The 9,241-nt window shown below is 45.0% G+C and overlaps 1 protein-coding gene across 1 annotated transcript in view; it reads right to left on the reverse strand.

The window, feature by feature from the left end:
- Window positions 1-7,749, reverse strand: part of fhdc1 (FH2 domain containing 1) — a 30,835-nt gene extending 23,086 nt beyond the window's left edge. Inside the window, exons 1-3 of the mRNA XM_079499168.1 lie at window positions 7,541-7,749; window positions 6,431-6,640; window positions 1,859-1,920 (exon numbers count right to left, since the gene is read on the reverse strand). Coding sequence (XP_079355294.1) covers window positions 1,859-1,920; window positions 6,431-6,640; window positions 7,541-7,741 — 473 coding nt within the window. The 5' untranslated portion in view covers window positions 7,742-7,749. The remainder of the gene's footprint in view (window positions 1-1,858; window positions 1,921-6,430; window positions 6,641-7,540) is intronic.
- Between the last annotated feature and the right edge of the window lie 1,492 nt (window positions 7,750-9,241).

Here is a 9,241-nt window from a genome sequence, read left to right on the forward strand (position 1 = left end):
CGTGACGATATGCAGTACCAACTATCGATTCTGTTACTACTCGTTAAATTGGCTTCCGAACTCAAATGACACACACCACCATCCTGCTGAGATTGCATCATCAAGGAACGTTAGACTTGAAGCAGGGATGTGCTTAGTGAATACATTTAAAAACTCCTTTGATCAAACTATAAATCCATTCAGTCTGAGCAACAAGTCACCTTGGGGCCAATTCACATTTGGCCTCCTCCGAGTGGCCAAACAGGAGGACATGGTATAATGAACGGAGCGCTGGGAAATGATTTCCTGACACCGAACTAGCCTCCTGTATCTCTCCTTATCTCTCTCTGTACTGTAACTCACTCTCTCTCTCTCTCTCTCTCTCTCTCTCTCTCTCTCTCTCTCTCTCTCTCTCTCTCTCTCTCTCTCTCTCTCTCTCTCTCTCTCTCTCTCTGTCTCTCTCTCTCTGTGTATCTCCCACTATCTATCTGTATATCTAGATCTACTTCACGCAGTACTGTTTCCTTTCTTTCTTTCTTGCTCCGTCTCCCTCGCCGCTAGCCCCTCCAACGTGTGACATGTCAGACATGTGGCAACCAAGTCTATGGACTGTATATTGTTTGCTTTAAGCAGTGATGTCATGTGGCAGACACAGTGGGCGCCCCTCACTTCATACAAGTGTGATTTTTCTCATGCTCTCTCTCCTTCTCTCTCTTTATCTCCCCCCCCCTCTCTCTCTCTCTCTCCCCCTCTCCCTACCCCTTCATCTCTCTCTTTCACTCCCTCTCTGTCATTCAAGCCACTGTTCTTCTCACGCTATAGAACATAAAGAACTATGACGAGGCACTTCGTAACACTCTCCCGCCTCTCTACCCTCCTCCGTACTCGGGAGGAGTGTGAGACGTCACTCCTCATTCTGTCTCTTGTCCCCTCGCTGTGTGTGTGTGTGTGTGTGTGTGTGTGTGTGTGTGTGTGTGTGTGTGTGTGCGTGCGTGCGTGCGTGCGTGCGTGCGTGCGTGCGTGCGTGCGTGCGTGCGTGCGTGCGTGCGTGCGTGCTTGCGTGCGTGCTTGTGTGTGTGTGTGTGTGTGTGTGCTATTGTTATCAAGCTGCCTGACACTTGAACCCGTTACACAACCGTGTTGTGTTGGGGAGACCAGGGGGACGCTCCCCTCCTCTCCTGTCCTATCCTGCAGCGATCAATGGAGTTGTAACGATATGCACACGCTCCGCTGGGCTCTACGGATGACGACCTGACCCTGCACCCCCCACCCTCCTCCACTTGGGGCTGTCAGCAGTTGGGTACAAATAAAATAAGTGCCCAATCCCCCAGTACTGGACACACATTTTCTAACGTAAAAACAGACATATGCCCAGCTTTCCGGGTTTGTGTAAACACAAAAGTGAAGACGGAAAAGTGAGGACACAAAATGTTCCTCTTAATGGTCCGATTCCTTAACAGTTCCCTTTCACGATTCATATACCTCACTGTACCTCACTGGTTCTCAAAGTGAGGTACTCATGCTCTGGGTTACTTTGATTTGTATACTAGAGGTATGGGGGTCCTTGAAGTGAAAAGGTTTGAGAACCACCGGTATTGTAATTGTATAGCAGGTCGACATGAAGTCCACGTACCAGCTCTGATCGATAAACACAGTTCATGAAGTCCACGTACCAGCTCTGATCGATAAACCCAGTCCACGTACCAGCTCTGATCCATAAACCCAGTTCGACATGAAGTCCACGTACCAGCTCTGATCGATAAACCCAGTTCATGAAGTCCACGTACCAGCTCTGATCGATAAACCCAGTTCATGAAGTCCACGTACCAGCTCTGATCGATAAACACAGTTCCGGAAGTGAGCATGCAGCAGTACTTACTTCTTGAACTGCTTGAGGAAGATGCCAACGTTCATGCCCCTCTTGGAGTCCAGGATGCTGATCTGAAAGCAAAGCAGCACAGAGACAAAACGATTGAGTTTCCAGTGACTGACAAGCAGTCAGGTCAGTTTGTGTGATTCAGATTTAGTTCAACATATGGAATGCCAGAACAGGTCAGCTCCATATATGGAGATCTAAGGGTGGCCCAGGGGCCGTATCTTGAGTGTACAGGGCCTGATGAGAACTGCCGGGCGCGGCTGCACTAATAACTTTGGTTTGAATGGACAGGTATCAGTCAAAAGGGAAACATTGAAGAGGAAGGGCGGGTGGGGTAGGATCAACATATGGAATGTCAGAACAGGTCAGCACCATATATGGAGAACTAAGGGTTTGAGGTCAGACGTAGAGTTGCTGGACGGCTCCATATTTTCTTGCCCCCACATGTTCCCTGTCACCTGTGTGACACCTGTATATGAACCTGTAACCATGTCACCCTGTAGGACAGGGCCCACATGAGCGCATGCAACATGCCACCCGCACCCACCATGGGAATTGCCGTCTTGTGTTGCCATCGAGTGAATGGTGAGGCGGTATTGTGAGTTCTGGCTAAAGGAACCGTCTCCGAGACTAATTATAGACTTTAGCCACAGCTGTGGGTTAATGAAAGAAATTGGAATGTAGGAGAGAGAGAGAGAGAGAGAGAGAGAGAGAGAGAGAGAGAGAGAGCAGAGGAGAGGAGAGGAGAGGAGAGGAGAGGAGAGGAGAGGAGAGGAGAGGAGAGGAGAGGAGAGGAGAGGAGAGGAGAGGAGAGCAGAGCAGAGGAGAGGAGAGGAGAGGAGAGGAGAGGAGAGGAGAGGAGAGGAGAGGAGAGGAGAGGAGAGGAGAGGAGAGGAGAGGAGATGCTCGACATGACAACTATTGTCATGAAAGCAGCTAGAGCACATAAAAGTTATCAAGAATACACTGTTTAAACAATACAAATATTTGGATATGTGTGGATATACTGCCTTGGCCTACTGGCAGTGTGCACAAGAAATCTGGCACTGAGATTAGCCACAGGCTGGCGTACTACATACTGTACATACACATGGGTCAAACCCTGTTCTAATCTAGATGGCCGTGGACGGTCTACTAGAGCAGTTGAGAAGCAATCGGTCAATCATGCCCAGTGGTTCCCAAACTTTTTTGCCCGTGATCCAAAGCAGAAATTCTCCAGGGACCCAAACTGGTGAAAATAGCCGATCTACAAGCTCACAATGCGGCACGATTTATGAAGTTATCCTGAAACAAATCATTGAATTTTGGTTTAATTCATGAAAACCTTTGCTCTTTTTGGGAATGTTTTTTGAAATTGTTTTGAAATAATAATAATCAAAACCAAATTTAGGAAACAAAAAATAAAGGGACCCATAACAATGTGTCCGTGACCCACAAATAGATCCAGTGTTTGGGAACCAGTGTCCTAGCCGATCATAGAATCCCAACAGAGCTTTTCCACCTGTTGCAATGCCGGCCTTCCTGACGACACAAGCTGCCAAACAGGGTTATTGTATGACTGTGGGTACACTCCACTACTACACTGGTACTATCTAATTGCGACCATAGGAACTACTAGAGAACTAGAGTTCTCAGCGGACCCGAAACTTAAGGCCCTCATCAAACCCTATACACTCAAGACATTGCCCCCGCTGCCACCCTTAGATCTCCATATATCGAACTGACCTGTTCTGACATTCCTTATGTTGATCTGACCTCATCAAACCCTGTACACTCAAGACACGCTCCATATATGGCCAGTACAGAATTCATTCCATATGTTGATCTGACCCCCCATGCCAAAGCGCCAGCGCTCGCCCAGCAGTCTGCCGTCACCCAGGCAGATGCGTGAACCCGAGGTCGCTTCTCACCCTCAGGGCATCTTACTGGTATACTGTAGTATTACACTGACATGTATGATATCTGCTCCTAAGCGATGTCTGACCTGCACAAGAGACTGTACACACAAATGACTATTTGAATATCTGCTGCTATTTAAATGCTGTTTATCACTATTTTATATTATAGTATTACGTTTTTTTTATCCATGCACCTTAATGACATTTTACATATGTGGCCTGTTTTCCATGTCTCTTTATCTCTCAATTCTTTCTCGGTGCTTCACCCCTTCTTGAAACCGCTAACAATGTGAGCTTGTATGATAAAAGAATAGCATGCACCATCTTTTAACGCCTGTAAACCTGTGACGTGACAACAAAGTCTCATTTCTCAGCTTTCCAACTGTCTATTTCACTAAAGACGACGCACAAAAGGGGAGACCGCAACGTCGTGTCACAACATACATCACGATAACAAAGCACTCCACATTACTGTAAGATGGCCAGAGATCAGTGGTGGAAAAAGTACTCCCATGTTTTACTTAAGTAAAAGTATCAATTCTGTAATATAGTATAAAAGTATTGACATCAAAATCTATTTAAACTAAAATACCAAAAGTAGAAAGTACTCATTATGCAGAATGTACCATTTCACAAGTTTTCAAATGTAAAAAAAAAAAGCTTGTAGATCGGCTAATCGGATAAATGTATAGAGCTGAAGTGGTTAACGCATGTTTTATAATGATAATCAAACATCTACAAAGTAACTAATAACTAAAGTTTTTAAATACATGTAGTGGAGTAAAAGTACAATATTTGAATCCAAGACGTATTGGAGTAGAAGTAAAAATAATGGAAATTAATGCTCAAGTAAAGTACAAATACCTCAAGTTATTTTGCACCACTGCCAGAGATTATGGCCTGCTTGCGTCAGACAAGAGACAACCCTGGTGTGTCTGTGAGCACAGCACAGGAGGAGGCTATATTTGAAAGCCCCAGTGGACCAAGTGGGCCCAGTAAAACCGTCAGTGTTAATATGATCTATTTGTAACTCAGAAAGTGTACAAATGGAACCAAATGTACGGCGCTCAGAGTTGAATTTAGGCCGAGGATTTTACTGTAATATGCGGAGGTTTCCAAGAGACTTTTGTGTGTGTTTTACAGCAAACCTGCGTTACACACTATTGTGGGAACACAGAAAGGGTGTTGTGTCGTGACATAAGTGTCCCTTAAGCCTCACATGGATTACTTTACCTCTCAAACATTACTCTCCACGAGCGCACATTGACGGGTGAACGCTATTGTGTTGGCTAAGTACAGGCAGCCTAAATATATTTCCTCTTCTACACTTCTCTGAAGAACGAGGGTGTGAATTAGCCCCTTAAGGGGGAATTTGGCTTGTCAGTATTATAGGTAAGTGGTTCCCAAAACGGTGTGCCAAGGCACTCTGGTGTTGCCATGAGAGGATTTTGTGACAACCACACATTATTGAAAAATGTGGTCCATATTTACAGAGGACCTACAGACCTGCCATCTCTATTTTGGGCATTCTGGTGGTGGTCAAACACGTACTGTGTAATTGTTGGGATCCTTGACATGAAAACGTTTGAGCACAAATGGGTTAAACTATAGCAATAAGTTACATGTGAGGATTTTAGAGTGTGGGCAGATTGTAGCATGAATACATTTAGATCATTTGAGCAGAAAGGCGTAAGGATTGGCAGCATGGAGACCCAGCAGAGGAGTTTGGCAGGAGTGGGTTCTTGTCCATCTGGGATAGACGTGGGTGGCTAGACTTTGTATGGCTTAATTGTGGGCAGAAAAATAAAAAAACAACTGATTTTGTTTTTTGAAATATTTATTTTTGGCATTCTTGGCAGAGAGGACAGGCACGAGAGACGAGACGGGAGTTGGATTTGAACCCGTGTTCTCATGCCCACAGGGAGAGCTGTGCTATAACTGGCTGAGCCACCAGGGACCCCAAGGAGAAAAGATTCTGACCTCAGCTAAAAATCACTTGTGTGACCTTTGTTTCTTAGAGTGTGTGCAAACTGTGCATTCACTAATGTATACGGTACCCATACAATAATTGACACTTCCATGGATTAAACAATCCTACTCCCAGGAGTGCAATAGATGCATTGTTCACTCCTGTACACTGCTTTATAAGCGGTTTTCCCCACAAACACCTGGGACAAGTTGTTTGTTTTACTACTAGAGCAGTGGTTCTCAAACTTTCTTTATTATTGTTCAATATTCTTCCTGCTACTGACACCACATTTTTGGTGTTTCTGTCTTAACTTCTTTTTATTTTAGACCTCAGAAATACACCCGCCAAGTGATAAGTCTATCAAACGTTCTTTAGATATCGTTGTTGTCTGGCAGAGACCTCTTATCTCCATATTCTATCTTTTTGTGTTTTTTCGTAAATTAATGTCCCACTTGTTCATACCACAACGTCACACACAAGCATCGAAAGTAGCGTATAGAGCTTGTAGATCTGCTAATTTAGCATTTGATTTGATTTGACTCCTGAAAAGTAACAGTTTTAGACTTTCCACCCCTACAGGGGACATACAGACAGTCGTACACACAGTACAGTACAGTACAGTACAGTACAGTACAGTACAGTACAGTACAGTACAGTACAGTACAGTACAGTACAGTACAGTACATGATGTCCTGGTTTCCTACTCACCTCGTCCTTGCTGCTCTCCCTGAAGGAACGTGAGCGGGCGATGAGGGCGGGCCGTCCGGTGACGGGCGGGGACTCCCCCCGGCCCGCCCCCGTGGTCACCACCGGCCCCTCCTCCTGCTGACCGAACAGCTCCTCCACGGAGCGCACGTCGATCTGGTACTGCTGCTGCTGTCGCACGGACATCGTCCAGATGTTGGGCCTCCCCCGCACCTGAACAATTCACAATTCAGGCATTTAGCCGCTTAGCGGACACTCTTTATCCAGAGTGAGAGATCAGAATAAGAGTGAACAAATAGAGTACAGACAGAGAGAGCAAAGTACTGAGAAACTAGGATACCAGCTAAGAAATTAACCTAGCATTTTTCTAAACAACATACTATCCAAATATTAATTCTGTACATTTTAAACTATAGGACATGAGCAGGTAAACAATGAACCTAACATCTGTCTAAACAACATGCTACTGTATCTAAATTACATTGAAACTATAGGACATGAGCAGGTAAACAATGAACCTAACATCTGTCTAAACAACATGCTACTGTATCTAAATTACATTGAAACTATAGGACATGAGCAGGTAAACAATGAACCTAACATCTGTCTAAACAACATGCTACTGTATCTAAATTACATTGAAACTATAGGACATGAGCAGGTAAACAATGAACCTAACATCTGTCTAAACAACATGCTACTGTATCTAAATTACATTGAAACTATAGGACATGAGCAGGTAAACAATTAACCTAACATCTGTCTAAACAACATGCTACTGTATCTAAATTACATTGAAACTATAGGACATGAGCAGGTAAACAATGAACCTAACATCTGTCTAAACAACATGCTACTGTATCTAAATTACATTCTCAACACCAATTCTGTGGTTGAGAAAAACAAATATAACGTCTCTGTCGGGTGGAAACCTCATATGTCCAAACCTGTTACTTTTCAGGATTAAATCAAAAGTAGCAGAGCTTGTGAATCTGCTACGTTTGATACGTGACACTGTATGATCAAGTAGGGCGTTAATTTACGAAAAAACATAAGAGACATAAGAGGTTTCTATCCGACATGCAACAAAACATAAATAAAAAAAACTAAAACCTTCTCCTCCGGGATGGGTTTCCAGAAGAAACTCCGCACGCGCCGCTTCTTCCGCACGCCGTGATTGGCCGGCGGCGTGGTGGAGGGGGGTAGAGGGGGCGGGGGAGGGGGCAGAGGGGGCGGGGGAGGAGGGAGGAGGTGGTGGGCGGCGTCTGACTCATGCTGGGAGGAGCCCTGGGCGTCGAAGGCGTGCATGGACATAGGGGACGGGTCGGAGGTGCTAGTCGGCGTGGAGGTGGGGCTGTAAAAACCGTCATGGAATATTAGTTGGTCACTTCAGTGGTTCTCAAACTGTCCCCAAATTTTTTTAGCTTGTAGATCTGCTATTTTGGCCAAATCTTTGAATATATATTCTCTAAGAGCGAGCTTTTTTTAACTCAAATCTTTGCTTCTGGGGGGGTCCCTGGAACATATTTCAGATGGGGGTCGGCGGCCAATTACATTTCTGGGGTCCTTGACATGAAAAACTTTGAGAACCACTTAGAAACGTAGGTTTTTCAGAAACATTTTAACTTAAATACGGTATGCAAATAAATTATAATTATCAATTATAATGAAAATAAATTCCGGTAATGTACTGTACTATGGCCAAAACAGGCCAAATATAATGTGATACGTTGTGACATAATTTGTACAAGCTCACAACATATCGCATTGCATATAATAATTGCGTTGATCTGAAATCAATTGCAATCAAGGTGATGATGCAATAAATAATTTTGCCAAACCTACGTGGAGACGCTGGAGAAGCTGCTTCCCTCGCTGCTGCAGGCCTCTGTGTCATTGGACGGAGACGGACCACTAATCACAAGCATCACAGTGCAGGGCGGCGGGGCCAGGGCGGGACGCCTCCTCAGTCCCGAGGGTGAGAGGTCAGCATACGAGCCTCGTCACAAACCACCTCGTCACAACGCTGGAAAGTTCTCGAAAAATGATTAACAAAAAAAAGTTAAAATTAACTAGCTAGCTTTCTTTTGGTCGTATCAAGTCGACTCCGAAGTCTTCTTCACCATGAGGAAACATCACTGTATCGCTTGCCAGACGTCAATGTCCGTGGTGGGGTTGCGGTAGAAAGATGGATGTTTTATCCACTCAAAAGGTTCTCTAAAATTATAAACAAAAACTAAAAATGTTTAAAATGTACTAGCTAGCTTTCTTCAGGTCGCATCAGGTCAATCAATCAAATTTCACGATGATAAAACATCACTGTATATCACTGCCAAAATGGCCGCTGGTCGCAGGGTCAAAGTGGAGGGAGCGCACAACCAGGGGAAGCGGCGTATTCTTTGATGGTGTCTGTCTCCATCACTCAGCCGCTCCTCCGCCACCGCCAGGCCTTTGAAGAGCGCCTCCCAGGACACGGAGAAGAAGCAGGGGGTTGTGGGTAGCGGCAGTAAGGGCCATGGAGCTGTACAGGACAAACCAAAACAGAGACGGGACGGGATTATGAGGAGGCAGTCATGCGTGATGTCGTGACCCGTGAGGTGAAACCCGGGTCAACGGAAACGCTTGCAACACATCAGGCCAGTCACAACAGCTCACAATCAGGGAAATGGCAAATAATCCTATTGTGATTTCCTTCTCTCTCTTTTTTTTGTTGGTCTTTGAAGTCAATCTGTGGGGTGTAAAATGACCGGTGGCACACTGGTACAATGTACATACAGTGTAATATCCTCTCATTGCTGAGAGTGCTCAAACGGA

This window comes from Electrona antarctica (assembly GCF_951216825.1).
Source record: "Electrona antarctica genome assembly, chromosome: 4".
NCBI lineage: Eukaryota > Metazoa > Chordata > Actinopteri > Myctophiformes > Myctophidae > Electrona > Electrona antarctica.